Source organism: Danio rerio, chromosome 8, assembly GCF_049306965.1.
Source record: "Danio rerio strain Tuebingen ecotype United States chromosome 8, GRCz12tu, whole genome shotgun sequence".
Lineage (NCBI taxonomy): Eukaryota > Metazoa > Chordata > Actinopteri > Cypriniformes > Danionidae > Danio > Danio rerio.
In genome coordinates this window covers 48,617,976-48,639,847 of record NC_133183.1, presented here as the reverse complement: position 1 = coordinate 48,639,847, position 21,872 = coordinate 48,617,976, and the positions used below count along the sequence as shown (strand labels likewise).

The window sequence follows — 21,872 nt, the reverse complement described above, 5'->3', positions numbered from 1 at the left end:
CACTGTGTCCTGAAACGCAAACGGAACTGGAGGGTAGTTTGAAGAAACGTCGCCGCCAGCTCTTTAGCAAATGTTAACATGGTCAATATGAACAATGTATTAAACACAGTGGATATTACTTTAGTTTCCTTACGGAAGAAAGGTGTCAGATCACCGTGACCGCATTTAAAACACTGTTAATTTTTGACGCTGCTGCAATCGTTAATACTTCACTTGGGAATATAAAAAGCAATGGCCAGTGTGCACGAAAGCTTGTATTTCAATCCCATGATGACAAATGGTGTTGTTCATGCCAACATCTTCGGGATAAAGGATTGGGTCACTCCATACAAGATCGCAGTTTTAGCTTTACTGTATGAAATGTCCACAACCAAACCAATGGCCCTTCTAGACAGAAGACGACTGAACAAACTCATCCTGCCTTTACAACAGGTTTGTACTTATTGTTTTGAAAAAGAATGACACTTTAGCAGATCTTTAAAAAGGGCTATTGTTGCTAAAATTGTGCTAAAAAAATCACTACACTGGAATAAAAGGTCCAAGTAAATGTTATGTTTACATTTTTGGTAATTATTTCCTTGCTAACTAAAATTAAAGAAATTGTTTAAAAAGTTAACATTTCTATGCAGAATTAACTACTTTATTTGTATGTATTTAAAAAAGAATAGTAAGTTAAAAAACTTTAAATATAATAATTTTATTGTAATATTTTAACATTTAGAATAGGACTGCACGATATTATAAAAATCTGACATTGTAATACTTTGTATTTCTGTAATATAAGCATTGCAATATCTAGATAATTTCTCCAGATAACTTGAATAGCTCATTTTGGGATTTAGTTTGTTAATTTTAGATTTACTGGGATGATTCTGTGGAGGAGTAAGTAGTGCATCAAGCATACAAGCATTGATAAATACAATAGAGCAGATATAAAGTGCTTTATGGTTTTCAGGCTAGTCAAACAGTTTTTAGGTACAGAAATCTGAAAAAAAAAAATTAAATAAAAATATTGTTTAGATTGTTCAATATAGTATTTTTATTAAAGTTACAAACATCATGTTCCTGATTGCTTTAAACTCTCTTAGGGGTTAAAATGTGCAAATGATAAACCTTTACTTCAATAAAGCTAAACTCTGCAGTAATTTCACAAATCTCAAGTATTTTGAACTGTGTATATATATATATATATATATATATATATATATATATATATATATATATATATATATATATATATATATATATATATATAAAAACTACTATATGATCCCTACTCAATATTGCAGATCCTGCGATGTGTGCGGAACTGCTCATTGCGATCGATGCAGAATCAATATATTGTGCAGCCCTTCTTTAGGAAGTATCCTGTTTATTTATTTCTTGGCAAAAAATAACGGCAATCAAATAATTTACAAAACATACCCACCAAAAGTAGAATTGTTTGATGACATATTAAAATGCATACATTAACAGACAAATCTCTGCAAATTTAGATGCATACATTAACAGTTGTCATTATCTGTATACTTTGCCATAATATCTATAAAACCACCAGGTTTTACCCATTTGTTGGCAATATTTTTTTTTTTTATAATCAATCAAATATTTGTAAACAAATTACGATTTTTAATTTTGTTTACAAAACAAATTTGCTGAATGACAATGGAAAAGCAACTCCTTTGTTGTTCTAATATTTTCAAAAAAGTTATTTTTATTTATTTATTTATTTTTGGTGTTTAATTCGATTCTTGCATTCAATATCCTTATTTGTGTGTAAAATCACTTGTTTTTTTTGTTTTATTTCATCCGACTACATCATGCTTTGTCTTATATTTTACACATGCAAATATTGCCCTGTTTACATGTCATATTTGTAGTTCCAAATGTGAGATATTTAATGAGTATTAAATGTACTGACAAGCATTTATGTTTAAACTTATTTTGCACGTTAAATTTTTTGTTCTTGATGAACAGGGACCAGATCTGACGCTGGAGCAGTTCCTGAAGATAGTGGAGGAGTGCTGTCTCCGCATGGTCAATGCTGTTAAACTCAGGTGAATACAGTGCCTTATTTTTTCAGTGCTCAGCATATATAAGTACACCCCTCACAAATCTCTCTTTTAAATTCATATTTTTTAATAGGAAGCTATACAATATTGTATTTGTGCATATACATTAGATTAGTCAGTACTGAAGCAAAATCTAGAGCTTATCTAACAAAATAACTTACGATAATGGTCCGAAAACTAGACCACCTAAATTTATATCTTATAGAATAATATTAAATACAAATTTCAAAAGAGGAAAAATAAAGAGAAGCAAAAAAAATTTTTTTTTAATTTTGTAGATTGTATTTTTATTTTTTTTGCGATATTTAGCTTGAATTTCATTGCATTATCTTTCAATTTCTAAATTTGTTTGCTGACTAAAATATTATTTTAATAAATATATCTGTTTAATAAATCTGTTTTGTTTAAATGCACCAAAATACATTGCCTATATTCACAGAGAAATGGGAAATATTCATTTTCTAAATGGGGTGTACTCATTCATGCTGAGCACTGTATAAAACCATTCTTTCTTTGCTCAGAAAGTTGAAGTATTAATGGTTGCCTTCTGTTTTCAGGTTGTTTTTAATGGCTGATGGAGAGTTGCAGGACATGGAGCACTTCTTTACTATTCTGCCCAGTGCTTTCAGTGACTCGGAGCCATTCAAAACAAGTGTTGTTGGTATGAATATGTTTCTTGCCAAGCCATAACCTCAGTTCCTATTAATTATGGACCTAGTAAGTGTTTAAGGTATAAGATTCATAAAAAAAACAAAGTGAAGTCTTGTTTAAATTTATGTTTAAAGACGTTTGTCATATTGTGTCTGAAAGAAATGAAAAACTTTACAGTTGAAATCCAGACAATATATGATGAGTTCAGATGCAAAAACCTCTAAGAGCCATTTGAAATGGTCCTGTTTATGTTCAGTTATTTCACTTTAATGACAGTAAAATAAACATATTCATTGGCATAAATGTAAAAATACTTCACACAAACTCCTGAGTTTGATAAAAATGCTCATTTTAGAGGAGAATTTTAGATGTCACTTAGTCTTTCGCATCCGAACTCTTCATGTTAACAGTTTTATGAAGGAAGCATCTGTGAGGTAATATGTGAGGTAAAATTTTTAAAGAGCATTTTCAAAGGGATAGTTGACCTCTTACTCTTCACTCAAACAGTTTTAAAGTAATAAAAACAAACATCCACACAAATCAAGCAGTTTAATCCATGTCTTTTGAAGAGAATCAATCATCTTATAGTAAAAAAAATTATATTCACATTTACAGATTTATCAGGCAATCTAATTACCTCCATATTAGTTTGCTCTGCAAGAAAAAAAAAATGATTGATTTATACAGAAACTCAAAATGCGTGTTGTAAAATTCATGAACACGATTAGTTTTCACATGTCAAGCAAGCATTATCGAGCTTCTCTGACCACATATGACAAATGTTAGCTAATAAATGTTCAGTGGTCAGGGTGTTTGATCATTGTTTTGTAAAGCCTTCCTTGTGAATCTTTCCATCATCAGGTCTGTTCATGCGTCAGATGCTGCTTGCCTACAATAAACTGTCCTTCAGTCAGGTGTATAAGCTGTACAAGTCTCTGCAGCAGTTCTGCCATCGTGGAAATCAGCCTGAATTGTCTGCTTTACCTGCCGAAGACATGGAGCTGACGAGTAACGAAGACCCTAGTGCTGACCACATAGACAAAGATGAGCTGGACACGCCGTCTCTACACCAGTCTGAACTGAGGTTAGAGATGCCAACTCATTTATCAATGGAGTCCAGGCTATATTAAAGGGGAAGTTTGCCCAATAATAAATATTTTGTTGTTAATTTACTCATCAAGACATTAAAAGTAGTTGAAATTGAGGTACTTATGTGGTCAATATCTATGAAACTTAGATTTAGTGAATCAGTGAAATGTCAATTTTGTTTTGTCTCCTTTATTATTATTATTTTGACTCTATGAATCACCTAGAACATTTTAATATTTTATGTTCAATTAAAGAAGAAAAAACAAGTCACCTACATCTTGCAAGGCCTGAAGTTGCTTAATATAACAGCAAATGTTTATTTTTGGGTAAAATATCTCTTAAACCCCTTAATTTGAGTTAATTTTAGTCAGTTGTACCCACATATTTTATAGCACTGTTTTAACTATTTGTTTCTGCTTCATTTTGTAATCATTTCTCAATTAGAGCATACAAAGTTTTGAGATAGCCATGTTTTGGTTGTATCCTTGATTTAAATTAAATTTTAAAAATCAGCAAATGGAAGAAAAAAAGAAAATCTTTGATGTACAGTAGCTTGTCATATTAAAAAAAAAAAAAAACAATATTAAATACCTAATAACTAATGTGATTTATTGGGACTCATAGGTCTGGTTTCATAGACAGAGGGTAGATTAACTCATGATTAGGACTTAGTTCAGTTAAGAAATTTAAGTTACTTTTTGTTTAATAACCATGGCTTAGTCATAAAAAACTTACTGGTATTCTTCTTGAGACAAGACATTGGCATTTTACAGTATGTCAGAGCAAGGTTTTTTTTTTGAGGTGCGAAAAATTAACTTGATCCTCAAAAAGGTTGGTAAAACTGTCATTCCTTTTCAGCTAATTTTGCGCAGAAATTTGTGGTTTCTAGTAACCCCTAGTACAAAAGAACTAACACAATATGAATATATGTAAATACTTAGATTTTCAGTCACAAACAACAGTTTAGATGAATTTTCAAATCATACTTTTTTAAGCTAGGCTATTTTAGCTTTTAAGCTATGCTATTTTAGCTCAGTAAACTTCCAATTTGCTGCTTATTCATGGTTATTAATTAGTTGGGTTTATGTATTGAGTAGAATTAGGGATGTAGATTAAGATCATGCAGATTATACTTTATAAGTACAGATAAAAAGCCAATATCTTAATAATAGACAGGTAAATCAACACTAGTTAATAGTGATAATTGCTACTTACACCAAAGTGTTATCAAATATTTTTTCCTCATGCGTTTTGACTAGTTTCTACTGTGGGCAAGTTGCATAGAAACCAATAAGAGATTAATTTAAGCCCCTCACAGTGAGTTATTAAAGTGTAATAATACTTGAGTGTTCTTTTTCTGTTTCTAGCAGATCTGAAGAGAGTCAAGGCCCTTTATCTCAGAAACAAGCAGAATACTTCCTTGCAAGACAGGTTTGTTATAACGAAAGAAAGTTTGGCTTTCAAAAACACAGTTGTCCATGTTCACGCTTTCCCCGTTTGATTTCCACCTTGTTTTTTTTAGGCATACCTTCTGAAGAATGATGAAAACAAGGCCATGTCTCCAGCTAAGCTACAGGACGAACTCAACAACATCCTCAAGTTTAATCCTGACTTTGCTGAAGCTGTAAGATGAAGTTCTTCCTTTATTTAAACGTATCCTCAATGTCTTAGAGTTAAACTGTTGAGTTTTACCATTTTGGAATCTATTCTGTGTTCCCCATACCTACCTGGGAGTACTTTTAGCTTAGCTTAGCATAAATCTTTAAATTTGTATTTGGTATTAGCATCTTGCTCAAAAATATTTAATATTCTCAGTACACTATGTAACTACATAGCAACATTATCGAAACCCTTTTTGAATTTCAGCGTGATGTTGTGTATCTAATCCAATTTATGCTAAGCTAAGCTAAAATTGCCCCTGTCAGACCAGAAGATTAGCTGAATGCATTAAAAAAGGGTAAAGCTGAACTGTTTAACTGTAGGGGAGTTGTAAAATTAGCCCATTTTAAAAAATTTCATGTTTCTTTAATATAACTGAGCATCTCTCTGTCTCTCCACAGCATTACCTCAGCTATCTGAACAGCTTGCGAGTGCAGGATATCTACATCTCCACTCACAGCCTCCTGCACTATTTTGACCGCCTCATTCTCTCTGGTGCAGAGGGGAAGAGCAATGGAGATGAAGGCTACGGACGCAGTTTGCGATACGCTGTCCTCAATCTGGCAACCTTGCACTGTCGTTTTGGACACTAGTGCGTATTATTTGTGTTTAGAGTACAGCAATATGATAAGAGCATTTTATTAATGTTCAAAACAAAGGGAGCATCCAGGTTTTCAGCTTCTGTTTCTTGTTGTGTTATGACTGCAACATCTTTCTGTGATTGTGTTTGTGCTGCAGTCATCAGGCTGATTTGGCTCTGCAGGAAGCGATCCGCATTGCACAGGAAGCAAACGACCATGTTTGTCTTCAACATTGTCTGGTAGGAAGACCTTATCTGTTCTCTATCATAAATATATGAATTAGGGATGCACCAGTAAACTGCATTATTTAAATAATCATGCGATTATTTTCATGGCCAAAATAAAAAAACAACACTTTTATATAAAATTATATTTATTAATTGTAGTTAAAATTCAATATTTATAGAGTTGTCCCGAGTAAATGTTAATACAAGTTAATGTGCTGTAATCTGACAAACATCTATAAGAAAAAATATATAGGCTTTTGCTGTGATCAATTTATTATATAATGTTAAGAAACTAGTTCTTCTAGGATTTTGCAAGTCCAAATTGTTCTTGAGATCAAAAAAGGTCAATTTGACAAGATTTAGGTGTATTTTCCCAGCAAAATACAACAACAACAACAACAATAATAATAATATTTATAATGGCATTATGTTACTCATTTTAGGCTGCAGATATTTAAAATAAAATGTCTCACAGAAATGTATTTGTGAAAATTGTCAATTTTTAAATGTATTGTTTATGGTGCACCAGTTATAATGAACAATATAAAAACATTATAATGTTGGCATTTTGCTGTAGTTATTAAATTATTAGTAGTATTATGAATATGTAAAAGGTAAATCAAGAACAATTAACTATTCACTACTGGCTTATAATGAAATACACTTTTTTTTTTCTCGCTGTATTTTAGAGTTGGCTCTACACTCTGGAACAGATGAGAGGATCTGATAGTGTGGTGTTAACTGAAGATTCAGTGAAAATTGCAGCACACTTTTGTCTCCCTGTAAGTAAATCTTAAAATGCAAACATTAAACACTTGTTTTGCATTGTTTTATTTTCTTTTAATCCGTGAACATTAGGGATGTAACAATATTGTAAATACCGTCATACCGCAATAGTAATTTTTTCAATATTACCGTAGGCGCATGACTCAATAAATCTATATTTCTGAGAAATGTTTGCTTAGGCGAATAAAGCGAATGGGAGGTATCGGGAACTACAATTCCCATCAGCCTAGGCGTGGCCATCATCCTTTGCGGTCTGTTGTCACTACAGATCCAGTAATCTGTGTTTAGCTCGCGTCATCCAGGTGGATGCTGCACACTGGTGGTGGATGAGGAGATCCCCCCCCCCCATTGTGTAAAGCGCTTTGAGTGCCCAGAAAAGCGCTATATAAATGTAACGAATTATTATTATTATAGTAATGCGGAAATGGAGTGTGTTGCTAGTAGAGGGGAAGAAAAAGAGGTGGAAATGATCAAACCTAAAGTGGGTTTTAAATCGGATGTGTGGAAGCATTTCGGTTTCTTTCTAAAAAGATACAAAAAAGGAGAAAAGGTGACAGACGAAGAAAAAAACAATATGCAGGCACTGCCAGACTGTGGTGAAATATAAGTCGGGGAATACGACTAAAAACAGTCATGGGGACTGCAGAACACAGCACACTAGTTAGATTAATGCAGATCATTGACTTGTACCGCAAAGAGACCTCAATCTCACTCATGGCTTGTCCTCTCAAGTGGTGGAAAGACAATGCACAACGTTACCCACTGCTGTCAACCTTGGATAAATCATATCTCTCTGTCCCAGAAACCTCAGTCCCAAATGAGAGGGGTTTTTTTCTGTTGCAGGGGACATGCCCAGAGATCCCAGCTTTTACCAGATTATAGTTATATGATAATTTTGCTTTAAAAAAAACATCTCTATCTTAGTGAGTGAGTGATTAAATGTTAAATGTGATGAGTTTTCAACAATAGTAAAGTGAAACTATTTTTTTATATGGTTTAATAGTTTTTGTTATTAAAATTTAAAAAATTTAAGTTTCTGTTTCGAAACTTACAGATAGATGGCTAATTTGTATGTCATTGATATGTTCAGTGCTAAGGTAAATAAACACTTTTGGCACTTTCGAGTCTTTTCATTCGTTTTGTTTTTCCTGTAAATTATTCAATAAATACCGTACCGTGCCATTCATACCGAGGTATTATCGCACCTTGAAATTCTGATATCGTTACATCCCTAGTGAACATGAAACAAGGTGACAATTTTAAATGGTGTTGTGTAGATTGGATTAGTGTCCTGCTTTAAAATATTTTGCAATTGATTTATATTATGGAAAAAAATTGAAGCTCCCTATTGTGTTTTGCAGTATTTGGCGTCTCTGGGCATTCAATCATTGGTCCAGCAGGGAGCAAAACAGGGAATGCCAGCAAACAAGCTGCTGGACGCCCTGCGAGGAACCGACATCATGCACTGGAAGCAAAGCCTCTCCGAGCTGATAGAAATCAGCCTGGCGCAAACCACATCCATATGGAGGATGTATGGCAAAAGGTCAGATTACACACACTCTGTAAACCTTCAATTAATTAGATGTTTACAAAAATTATTAAATTAAATATTAGCATTGTGAAATGATATTTCTTACTGTTTTACATATTCTGTCATATATAATGACTTTTAATTGAATACACGGGTTCGCTCCTTCCCTTCACACTGAAATTAGCAACACAGCTAAAACAATTTTTCATGAGGATTTTGCTGATTTTGATTTATTTATTTGTTTGTTTGTAGCACTATGGCACAGCAGCAGGCTCAGCTCTTGTTGAATATGAACAGTCTGGAGCCGGTTAACTTCAGTGTACAGCAGAACAACACTGAGGCCTTTGCTGTTGCTCTCTGCCATCTAGCAGAACTTCACGCTGAGCAGGTACACAACCAGTGCAATGCATGAACTGCTTAAATTTCATATCTCCTTTTGTTAAATCATACATAAGCTGTGTGTCCACCGAAGTGTTTTTGCGCTGCTGAAATTCCCAATAGTATTTGGATGCAGACTTGGATTTGCAAGCTGAGACTGCATATCTCAGGCTTGCAATGTCAGACACGATGCACTCAATGGAGCTAGTGACGCACTGTAAGGTGTAGAGTTAAAGGGTTGCCATTAAAATGCATTGCATGCAGCTCACCTTGCAAATGCATCAAGTCTGCATCTAGATCCCTCTCGAAATTCCAGCTAAGTTTTTTTTTTCTTTTTCTTGTTGTCAATAGAAGTGCCACATTTTTTAAAGATGAGGTTGCATTATGAGGCACTGAGTATGCATTGACATTGCTCTCTGCCAGTTGAAAAACCACTCACATCTGATGGATTCACACCCTTAGCATGTCCTAATTCTGTCAAATTAAGGTTTTGTTACCACCTGATGTTAAGATGTGTTTCTGATCACATGGGCGACCTAATATTGGTGTAAACAAGGTCTTAAACGTTCAGTTTTTCCAGTTTTGACCACACCAATAGGTCTAAACTTATTTGACCAAGTTGCTTTAGTAGACAACAATAGAACAGTAATCATAGATATTAGCTGCTTCCTAAATGGCACACTATGCACTCATGCACTATGCACTTACACACTCAACAGCATAGTACATGTATGTAGTGTCGTCCCAAATGGAGCACTTATGTTTTTTTACTCAGCGGAAATTCAAACCGTTTCCCTGATGATGTTTGACGGTTGCCAAATCAGTGAAATAAATAACCGAACTATCAAATAATACCTGCCATGAGTGTACCCGCATTCACCATCAGGAGGTGCTATAATCACTCTCGTAGGAGAATTTTGCTTTCACCATCCAAAATAAATAAAGTAATCCAATACGCCAGTGCGCCAGATAGCTCCGCCCCTTCCAGTATGTGTGCAAACCTGCAGTCGTTGAGTGCGTGAAGTGTACAACATTTCACAGTTCATTTTACCGGCTGAATTAGTGCATCATCCGGGTAATTAAAGTGCACTTATTATTTTTAGAGTTTTCTGTGTAAACACACTGCTTACACTATTTATACTACAAAATGGCGTAGAATTGTGCATAAGTATGTGATTTGGGATGCACCTACTGCCTTTTGAGCATTCACACAGCTTTGCAGAGCAAGCCATAAGAGCAGCTTCAATCAGGCTGTCTCAAACCTTGGTATAATGAATTGCATTTTTGGTGAGAGACTGCACTGAATTATTTAACTACAACTGTTCATTAACAACTGTTTATTAAAGGTGCAGTAGGTGATTGTCTTCAGAAACGTTTTTTTTTGTGCTGTATGAAAGTCTCTTCACAGTCCAATAGTAATAATTAAAGTAAATGATCTAAATGTGTTTATATGTATTTTTATATTCTGGATAAGGCATAAAACTAAAAAATGTTCATCCAATTAAACATTATCAGGCCGACATCTCCCATATTTCCGATAAGTAGCTCAAACTGTCTGTCAACAGATGCAGATTTAGGCTTTTGCACATCTCTGTTCACGCAGATCCACCATTCGTGTGTGCCCGCCTGCATGAGGGCCGCACATTCACGTGCACACGAGACAATCACAGATGCTGTGAAATCAAATGTTGAATTGAAACTTTTGAAAATCCTGAATCAATAATGTAGTTAGTTTTGCACGCTGGAGGAAGGATTACACCATGGCTGAAGTATTACTGTTAGACGAGTAATGTTCTATTTTAAAACTATTTTAGTCAGGCTAAGCTTGTGTTAGATTGTGTTGAGTTATGAATGGCTTATATGCACAGACATGTTGTTCAGCCACTGAAATCTCCCGGTGAAAGATTGATGTGACTATTTTTTTGTTTGATAAGTTTTATACCTTTGACAGCATCGATAATGCAGACTTTATTTAGTTTTACAACAAAACATCAGTAAATAGCGTTATTCCGCCTAACCTGCTTTATTAAGCTGAAGTTGCCTTAATATTCACATTGGGTCATTTTTAAACAAAGACAGCCTCCCGATACTGTTTACCATGCTACTCTGAATATTCGCTCTGAAATACCATGTAAATGTGGCTTAGTAATAAATGCAATGCCTGCACGCCACCGGCCTAACACTAACTAACTGTTACATTTCTAACTGGGGAATTACATGAACTAGTGGGTTGTCTGCTGTTGTGATGCGGTGCGCTCGATCGCGATTTCAGGAGGCGTGGCTTTGAAACGCAGTCCTTCCCTGTTGTCCAAAAAAAAAATGCTAAGCAGATAGCATTTTGGCAGATCACCTACTGCACCTTTAAGTTAAAGGTTTGATACTGATTAGAACTTGAAGTGTCGATGAGGTTTTAAAATAATCTGAGAAGGTCTTTAAAAAGTCTTAAAAAGGTATTGAAATTATATTTAGGATTCCTGCATGTACCTTGGACTTGTGCCTTGCCATCCACACTACTTTAGCAACTTTGACCTGTGAAAACAGCATTTTGAAAATGCTTAAGGCCTCATTTAGGTTTGGAAATGCTAGTTTTCCCGTTTTAGAATAGACAGACTGAAGTGTAAACTTTTGACAATGGAAGTTCAGCTATCCTGACTGGTCTTCTTGACTATTGCGTATCAATCCCTGATTTGTCAGGCCCCTCTCATTTGACCATTACACAACTGATCGACCAGGGGTGACCAAACATGGTCCTGTGTCCTGGAAAGTTTAGCTCCAGCCCTAATCAAACGCACCTGAACAAGCTAATTAAGCTCTTACTAGACATACTAAAAACCTCCTCGCAGGTGTGTTGTAGCAAGTTGGACTAAAATCCGCAGGACATCGGCCCTCCAGAACTGAGTTTGGACATCCCTGCGATAGACTGCATGTATGGATGCCGGCAAAATATAAATGAAGACGCTTTAGTGTAAATGCAGCCTCAGATGTAGAATCAACATCAAGAATCAACTAGTCATCTTCCAAAATGTGTTAAATACAATTTTTTTTTGACCAAATGTCTTTTTTTTCAGGGCCTTTATCCAGTCGTGACTGACATCATGAAACATTTGAAGCAGCAGTTTCCACCTCACACCCAACATGCCAAAGTAAACCTGTTACACACAATATAGCTCACATTAAGCACAAATCAGCAGCAGATCCAATTAAACTATGATTTTTTTTTCTTCTTTTTAACAGCTCTGGATGCTGTGTGATCTGAAAATTCAGTTTGAGAAGGCAATGAATGATGGGAAATACCACTTGGCTGAACCCCATGTCACAGCTATCACTGCCTTAAACAGCACTGAGGGAATGTACAGGTAGGCAACTGCACCTTTCAGACTTTTTTCAGTGAAATAACTTGCATAAGTAACTGTTAATGTGCTTGTCTGTGCAGAAAAGCCCAGTTATTGAAAGCTCTGAATCAAACGACTGAAGCTTCTAAGATTCTCCAGCAGCTTCAGCAGCAGTGCGAGAAGAGCAAGAACACACAGATGAGCATCAGGTGAGAGTTTATGACAAGTCTGTGATTATACACTGATGAAAAGGAACCCTAAAGAAATAATACAAGTTGAACCTGGTGCACACACAAAATAGTCCCAATTTTTTTAAATAAGAAGGCTCAAAGTCTGTCTAGGTTATGCCAGTGGTTCAGGTTTTTATTTGCTTTGTCAACATTTTCAATGGTAACTCTCCTAAAAATACTAAATATATAAAATAAATAAAATGCATATTATTTGCGTTATTGGATGTGTTCATTTCTGACAAATAAGCTTCATTGTCTAAACATTTTTAGATGCCAATTATATTTCATTATTCTTAACTCCAGTATCTGTATTACCGGAAAAAAACCCTGGCTGCATCCGAAACCGCCTACTATTCAGTAGGTACTGCTACAGTACTTCTATACAGTATGAATGTGAAAAGTATGAATGGAATTCGGACGTACTGCATCTGTTATTTTGTCATGGTCACGTGACCTACCTGCGTCTGTTGCGTCGCTTTACTTCCATTCATGAATTCGCTCGCGGGGCATCATGGAATAGCGCAGCTTGCATGGGATGCGCACTCCAGAATCTCGCCGGAAGTAGTAAGTCATCTGGGTACTTCACGCATACTGATTTTCTCGGACATACTACTCAGCTTGCATACTGTTTTTAGCGTACTGTATGGTATGGAAGTATGCGGTTTCAGACGCAGCCCCTGAGTACCTTTATAAATAGTGTTTTGAAGCTGTACTTGTTATTTAATTACTGTTCATTTGTCTGATTATTTGTAATATCTGTGCTGTAGCTTGTAATTTTTTTAGGTATTTTATTTTATTTGAACATGTTTAGAAAAAGGAACTTAATAATCATCTGTGAAATAGCAGTGCGCTCCTTATTTTATAGAGATTGTTTGTTGTTGAATTAACGTCAAAGACAGAATCTGAGACACAATTTTTAAAGATTCTCCTATTCTAAAGTGTGAAAACAGGGACTCTGCATGTAATCTTAATTACGTTATTTCATGTCTTATTGACACTTTAAATATGTAAAATTGCTGTATTGTTCAAACTGGCTAGACTTAGACATAGTTTAACCAAAAATGAAAATTAACTTCTCACCCCCCATCCTCTTCCATGTCGTTTCAAACCCCTGAAACCTTCATTTGTCTTCAGAACACAAATTAAGATATTTCAAATGAAATCTGAGATCTTCCTCATCCTCCATAGACAGCAAAGTTCAAGAAGTCCAAAAACAGTAGTTCTAAACAGACCAAATGCCTTTCGTAGTTTTATTGAAATAAAATCTAGCAATGAGATAATAGTTGTGTGCACATAAAAAAATAAAAAAAATAAAAAATAAACTTTAGTCAACCATTTTTTTCTCAGTGTTAATATAAGGCGTGTTCATGCATGGACATGCATTTGACATATTACCTCCTCAGTTGCGTCAGTGCTTTGTTTCAAACAAGAAGTTGCACTCGGGCATCCTTGGTGTATGTCACTGCACAGTGCTCAAAAATAAGCTCAATATACTGACACTGAAATAATGTGTATTCATTGTTACTAATTAATTTATCTAATTAAATATCTTAATTTGTGTTCTGGACATAAATGAAGCCTGAGCCTGCTTTCTCTCAAGTTTTTTTTGCCCTTCACTTTCGTTAATTGGTGAATTTTGTTTCTCGCTACTTTTGCCACTGGTTTGCTTGGTTTAGGACTTGTGGAGTGTTTAGTGTTTGTACTTTCAGCAGTGAAATTTAAACCACACTGAACTGAACTGAACTGAACTGAACTGAACTGAACTAAACTAAAATGAACTAAACTAAACTATGTAACTTGAACTGACAGTTTCAATTTACTGGAACTTCTATGTTAAGCTGCTTTAGCTATGTTTCCATCCACCTATTTTTATGCGCATTTTGCATATGCGCATAAAAAAATGGTGGATGTAAACGTCATGATGCGCATACATTTTTAAAATGCATATAAAAAATGTATGCGAATAACAGTGGAATAAACTTTTTATTAGATAAGAAAAGATTCGCATAAACTACGAATGAAACACTTTTACCGCACAAATTCCAGTATGCGCATTAAAAAAGGTCATATTTTGTTATAAGAGATAATGTGATGATGAAAATGTGTGTGAAATGGATAAACCAGCCGGCTGAGCACACTTTAAATCATCTGAAATGTTGTTTTGGTCAATCTAAAATGCCTTACCGTTTCAGTATTGGTGTTATTATATTATTAATGACCTCCAGAATCAAGAGCATCTGTGGTCCACGTCTGACACCTTCAAACGCCACCACACGTTCACTGCGTGTCAGGATTGCCTTCTGAGGTGCAAGTAATTAATTAGATGAAGAAAAGATTCACTTATCTTCTACTACTGCAGCAAATTCAGTTTTTATTGTTGATTTTTAGCACCAGTTAATCAGGAAGTGACGATTTTGTTCGATTTGACTCGTTGGATGGAAACGCTGCTTTATTTACACGTCTTTTATGTGACAATTATGTGACAATCATTCTCTTTTCTTTTAATGAAAACATTGTAAAAGCACTACAGAAATAAAGATAAATAAAAAAGTGTAATTAATAACCTATTTTTTTCATTTTTAATTAAACTAACCCCTAACTAATATGTGCAGATGACAGTGACATCCATCAACTATTCCAAATGTCATGCTTTCAAGTCCATATTGTCAATCTTTGTAAACTGTTTGGAAACTCCTGAAATATATTTGAAATCTTGATCCTACACTGTTCACTGGTCTGTACTGAACTCTTGAGTGTGTTTGTGTTCAGGGTGATGCTGGCCTCTGCTGAACTCCACTGGGACTCGTCTGGCTTTGCGACAGCTCTGCCTTTACTGTTACAGGCTCTTGCTCTTTCACGACAACACAACCTCCAGAGCTTGACCTCAGAGACACTCTTACACCTGGCATTTACACAGGTACGCCAACATACACCAGGGGCCTCATGTATCAACGCTGCGTATGGACAAAAACTTTACGTTTACAAGGTTTCCATACCATGCAGTTGACCAGCCAAATATTAAAGCGCAATTTGCAGCGGTCGCACGTTTCTCCAATGTAATCGCAGCGATCGACTGCACGCACATTGCTATAAAGGCGCCATCTGAACATGAATTTGCATACGTGAATCAGAAACATTTCTATACAATCAATAAAATATGATGCTCAAATGCGCTTAACATGTTACACACACGTATTAATGTGATGAAGAGTAGGCAAAATCTGACATGTAGTGTGGGAAAAAAGAATGAATTAATCAGACGCTTGTTCATGATTGCTAGAATCAAAACATGTTGCCGTGCGCTTTACGCTACGCTATTCACACTGCCGTTTACTGCTCTTTTTACTTCTGTTGTCTCTGTCAATCAAACAGTGATGGGTGGGAATTACTCAACTAGCTCATTCCAACAAGGTGTGCTATTTGCACTTAGCCTAAATAGACACTACAAAATTTTACACCTTTACATCAGGCCATTTCTTTTTTATTTCACTCACAGTGCGATGTTCAAACCCCACTGGGTTACTAAACTCTCCCACTCTATTTTTTTCTTTTGTTATTAATTCTGGAGGACAAACTTGCAAATAACACAGTTTTTCTCCGGTCTACCTCCGTAAGGAGCACTTCCAATTCACAATCTGTTCAAAGTGTCTCTTTTTGCTTGCTTTTTTTAGCTTGCTTAAGTCTTTGCTTTTTCATTTGGTTTTGCAAAAGTAGAGACATTCCGCTCGTGCGCTCAGTTTCACGTTAATTCGGATGTACAAAGAGAATGTGCGTGGGATTCTGCGTACGTGTACGCGTTTCATACATCTGAATGTTTTACTGCATTCGCACATTTACAGCTTTGTGCGTACGCAATGTTTTAGTATGATTTCAATGCAACTCTTCGTACATGAGGCCAAATGACACTTCTCTTAAAGAGTAGGGTGTAACCCCGCTGTCCTGGCCAAATTCCTTCTATCGGCTCTCACTTATCATGGCTGCTGTTGCATCATCCAAGTGGATGCTCCATGTAAGGCTTGAAGCTTACGCTGCAATTCTGAACCAATAGTCGGAAACAGAAAGCAGTTGAAGGATGGCGTGTTTAAGTCAGTTATTTATCTGACTCCATTTTAATCTGACTCCATTAAAGTTGTTTTTGTCATTGATAAAGAAAAAGAATCTCAACACCTTAAAGTTGTTTATTAAGTTAACATGTTTAAATATACAGACAGTAGAATGAAACAAACTAACATACTGTATGAAGACATTAGCTGTAACATAAGCACTGCCGAGCAACAAAGACAGTGAAAGTGAAAACAAAGACAGTGAAAACCACATGAGAGCAAAGTTGAGGAGATAAAGTGGGGGAGAAGAACATTAACATACTCTCCTCAGGCCATGACTCAACTATAGTAAATATATTGTATATTGAAATACAATCAATCAGTGTCTCTTGATTTCATCACTACAACGCTGAAGTCATAAACTGTCAAATGACAACAAACATGACAGTTATATGAAGGAAGATCACAAGCAGATGAATTGTGGATGGTGAAAAGCACATGGTTACTGTAAGCAAATGGCAGAGATGTGTGTTGGAGCTGTGAGGAACTCTGCAACACCAGCAGGACCCATCCCATGCTTGGAATGTCTCAGTAGTCCTTCATTAGCATTAAAGGAATAGTATAAAATATTTTCTCAGCTTACACTGCACACTGGTCAATTTTGGCACATTATTTCTTAAAACAAGACAATGCGGGCGACGCAGTCGCTGGGTCGCAGGTTCGAGCCTCGGCTAGGTCAGTTGGCGTTTCTGTGTGGTGTTTGCATGTTCTCCCTGTGTTCGCGTGGGTTTCCTCTGGGTGCTCCGGTTTACCCCACTGTCCAGGTGAATTGGGTAGTCTAAATTGTCCGTTGTGTGTGTGTGTGTGTGTGTGTGTGTTTGTTTGTTTGTTTGTTTCCCAGAGATGTGTTGCGGCTGAAAGGGCATCCGCTGCGTAAAAATGTGCTGGATAAGTTGGCGGTTCATTCCGGTGTGTCGGCCCCGGATTAATAAAGGGACTGAGCCAACAAGAATATAAATGAATGAATGAAGACAATATGCTTTGCTTGTTTGGAAAATTCTTCTTGATTTAAGAGTTTTCAGATATTTGGACTAGAAACTAAATTTCCTGAATTGTGGGCTGAACAGTAGCTTTTGATGATCCTTTTCTGCTGAAGATATGCTTGCCTTAAACAAAATAAAATATTCGTAAAAACTTATAACCTGCATACACCCTATAGGAATGGTTGAACAGAACACTTTTGTGGTTTTAAAACCTTGACTTTTCCAAACCATTGTAAACCTTAAAACCAGTTATCTTCCCATGCCTAATCTCTTTACAGCCATTTACCGGTAATTTTCCAGAAAAGAATGTACATTATGTGTGACAAGGACTAATGAGTATAAAAACAAATGTGATCTGTCTTCATAGCTGATGTTGGGGATCTCCGAGCAGGCTCTTGGTCTGGTGCAGGATGTGCTGGAGTCAGTTTTGGCTCACGGCTCTTTGATGGACAAAGGCAGAGCTCTTCTGCTGGCCGCTCGCTGTCAGATGGCTTCAGCAGGAGCTGCTGCACAGGAACACAGACTATCTGGTACTGCCTCCTGTTTGGAGCACATCTCACTCTGTTAATTTCACACTTCATGTGTTTAAGTGATCTTTTTTTTCTCCTGCAGCTGTGGAATTAGCCGTGCACACACTTGATGAGGCAGCGGTGTATTTCTCTCGCCTTGACTGTAAAGAGCGCATGAGAGACATTTATTATCTACAAGCTCGCCTGCATCAGACTCTCGGCAACATCTCTCAACGCAACAGATGTGCCATGCTCTTCCGCCTGCTGGATCAGGAGCTGCCATCATCCCGGATGACTGTGGTCAATCGACTTTAGAAAACATCAGCTGCTGCTTTTAATAAATGACAACAGAAAACTTTGTGTCCAGTACTTTGTGGACGCTCAAAATAAATGTCATTTTCTCTGTGATAAACTAATCTGTGACCCTTTTTTTGTTTGTGTTTTGTCTAAGTGTATTCATGTGCCATAATTGACCTGTTAGAATTTTGTGCTGGTTTATATGTATCCAGCTACTTCTTTACACATTCCTGCCTAGAGTGAAACTATCTACTCCACCCTTTTACCCACATCTTTTTGTAAACAGATAGCAAAGCAGCTAACAATGATGTTCTTCCTTTCTTTGCACAGTGAACCACACATGAATGAATTATTATTATACCAGATATTCTGTTTCATCTTTTAAGATGTTGATTTAAAGGTTTTAATATATTTGCAGATTTTCAATTATATTTATTAGTAATTGGTATCAATTTTTTTTTCCATATTGGAAAACCCCAGCTAAAACAGCCTTGATTTTGCTGCCTCAAAGAGGGACAGGGCAGCAGCAGCTCATTAGCATTTAAAGAGACATGAAGCAAAACGGCTTACTCCACTGAGGTGTTTTGGACAGGGTAAAAATGGTGTTAAATTAACCAATCATTAAGACCATTAAGAATCATATCAGTTTGTAAAATGGGCATTCAATGTCACGCCAAAGGAAATTTCTTGGTAAATTTAGTATAAAGATCCCCAATAATGTTTAATGCCAACACTAACAAAGTGATAATCCAACCATATTTATTAGTTTTCTTGCGTTCAGTTAAAAAAAAAGTCACTAGCATTTTAAAAACCACTTACTGCATAAATTAAAAAATATATATATTTTCTGCATTTACTCATTCACTAACTTTTAACTTGTTCCAAACCTGTTTGACTTTCTTCTGTTGAACACAAAAGAGATTTAATGAAGCTTGAAACCTGTCATCAGTGGTGGTTCTAGTTTAAATGGCACCCTGGCCGAACCCCAAACATCCCCCTTCCCCATCCCCCAAGAAATAAAGACACTATACGGATGACTTTATATACATTTAAAATATTTAAATATATATTTTCAATATATACATTTAAAATAATTATTATGAATACTTTTAAATATGTTCATTTATTTTCAATAAATGTAACAATTTAATATTATTATTATTATTATTAGGCAAGTTTATTTATATAGCACATTTCAAACACATTGGCAATTCAAAGTGCTTTACATAAACAGGAATAAAAGAGAAAAGTGTAAGAAAATAAAAACAAATTATAAAAATGATTAAAAATAATAAAACAGAAAACCGGTTATAAAAGAATGAAAAAGAAGAGAAAAACATAATAGTGCGGTCTGTCAGACGCAGCACAGTGCTCATTCAGTAAAGGCACAGCTAAACAGATGTGTTTTCAGTCTTGATTTGAATGTGCCTAATGTTGGAGCACATCTGATCATTTCTGGAAGCCGATTCCAGCAGCGGGGGGCATAGTGGCTGAAAGCTGATTCACCCTGCTTTGACTGAACTCTTGGAACTTCTAGTTTATATGATCCTAAAGATCTGAGTGATCTGTTAGGTTTGTTTTCAGTGAGCAAATCTGTAATGTATTGAGGTCCTAGGATGTTTAGTGATTTATAGACCAGTAATAATACTTTAAAATCTATTCTGAATATGACTGGGAGCCAGTGTAAAGACCTGAGGACAGGTGTGATGTGCTCTGATTTCCTGGTTCTGGTTAGAATCCTGGCCGCAGCGTTCTGGATGAGCTGCAAAGGTCTGACTGCCTTTTTGGGAAGCCCTGTGAGGAGGCCGTTACAGTAATCCACCCTGCTGCTCATAAAAGCATGAACAAGTTTCTCTAAGTCTTCACTTGAAACAAAGCATTTGATTCTTGCAATGTTTTTGAGATGACAGTATGTCGATTTACTAACTGCTTTGACATGACTATTGAAACTCAGATCTGACTCCAGAGTCACTCCAAGATTCTTGACCCTATTTTTTTGTTGTTTGACCTTTAGTGCCAAGGTACGCATTCACCTTGCGAACCTCATGTCTGTTCCCAAATGCAATCACTTCAGTTTTCTCTTTGTTTAACTGATGAAAGTTTTGGCACATCCAATTTTATACATTAACATCCAAACTATACATTATAATAATATATAAAGTATTATTATTATTATTATTATTATTCCTATCATTATTATTATTATTATTATTTTACAGCTGTTATTCTAAAAAACAACATAAATCAATCCTAAATGTAACTGAAAAACAATGTAAAGACGCAACTGGAGTAATTTCTAAGACTTTAGCATGAGTATTAATTTTGACAGTTCAACAGAATACAAAAAAATATGTGTTTTATAGAAGTGTCTTGTTTTAGACCAGATAGCCGAGAAATAATATCATGATGTCTTGGTTAACTCCCTGACTTATTATTCGTCCTTTCTGCTTCATAGCCATGCTTAGTCAAAGTATCATCATCATATTATGTAAACTTTAGTTTTGTCGACGCATATCGGTGTGCATTTAAACAACCGGGATCAAGGGGCAGCGAGTGTGAGGGGCGCGGGAATGGCTTTCTTCGCACATGTGTCAATTTGTTTTCACCAGTGTTGTTTCGGTTGCACATAAAGAATAACAAACTTGTGTGTGCAAAAGAAGCCAAATGTGAATGGCCCCTAACATCTTTATTCTTGGATAATCGCTCTATACACTTAAATAAACTAATTCTTATCTCAAAGCTTTTACTAGTCTGGGGCACTTTTTTGTCTCCCTGTGCCGCCCCAGCAAGATGCCGCCCTGGATGATCGCCCATATTGCAAGAGGGGTCTGGATGCAGACCTGGTGCAGTGCAATCTGGGATGCAATCTGCAGCCAATGCTTTTTAATGGGCTCACCTAACCCCACCCTTAACCCTTCCCCTCACAGTGACATCACTAGCTCCATTTGAGTGCATTGTGTCTGACATTGTATCGCTGAGTGATGCAATCTCAGCTTGCATAATAAAGGCTGCATCCAGATACTATTGCATATTGCCCATGCCTAAATCCGCCACTGCCTGTCATCATTATTATCTATAGTATTTTATATACTATAGTATTATCTATAGTATTTATCTACATTATTATTTATTTTCATGGAAGTCAATGGATACAGGATTTCAGCTTTTTTGAAAATTTCTTCTTTTGTATTCAGCAGAACAGACTTATGAAGGTTTGAGGGCGAGTAAATAGTGAGTAGATTTTATTTTGAGTGAATTATCCAATTAATAGCGAGAATTACACCTTCAAAGAAAAATAACGAGTGACCTTTGTTTTTTGTTTTTAATATGTATTTTAAATGTAAATGTGAATTAATGTTGCAATTGACAATGTCGTGTTTCCTTTTAAATAACTTTAAAAAGAGAAGAAGATAAATTTGACTGACAGCGTTCTTCACCAATGGC

General features: G+C 35.8%; 1 protein-coding gene across 1 annotated transcript; it reads left to right on the top strand.

Moving 5' to 3' along the window:
• anapc5 (anaphase promoting complex subunit 5) lies at nt 1-18,559 on the top strand. The gene is made up of 17 exons (NM_199622.2): nt 1-432; nt 1,978-2,057; nt 2,630-2,733; nt 3,585-3,807; nt 5,180-5,243; nt 5,335-5,436; nt 5,873-6,063; nt 6,210-6,291; nt 6,969-7,061; nt 8,427-8,608; nt 8,849-8,984; nt 12,043-12,117; nt 12,209-12,330; nt 12,408-12,515; nt 15,306-15,453; nt 17,990-18,152; nt 18,235-18,559. Exons 1-17 carry the CDS (start codon nt 232-234, stop codon nt 18,444-18,446), a joined length of 2,286 nt encoding a protein of 761 aa, NP_955916.2. The 5' UTR covers nt 1-231; the 3' UTR covers nt 18,447-18,559.
• Nucleotides 18,560-21,872: the final 3,313 nt, after the last annotated feature.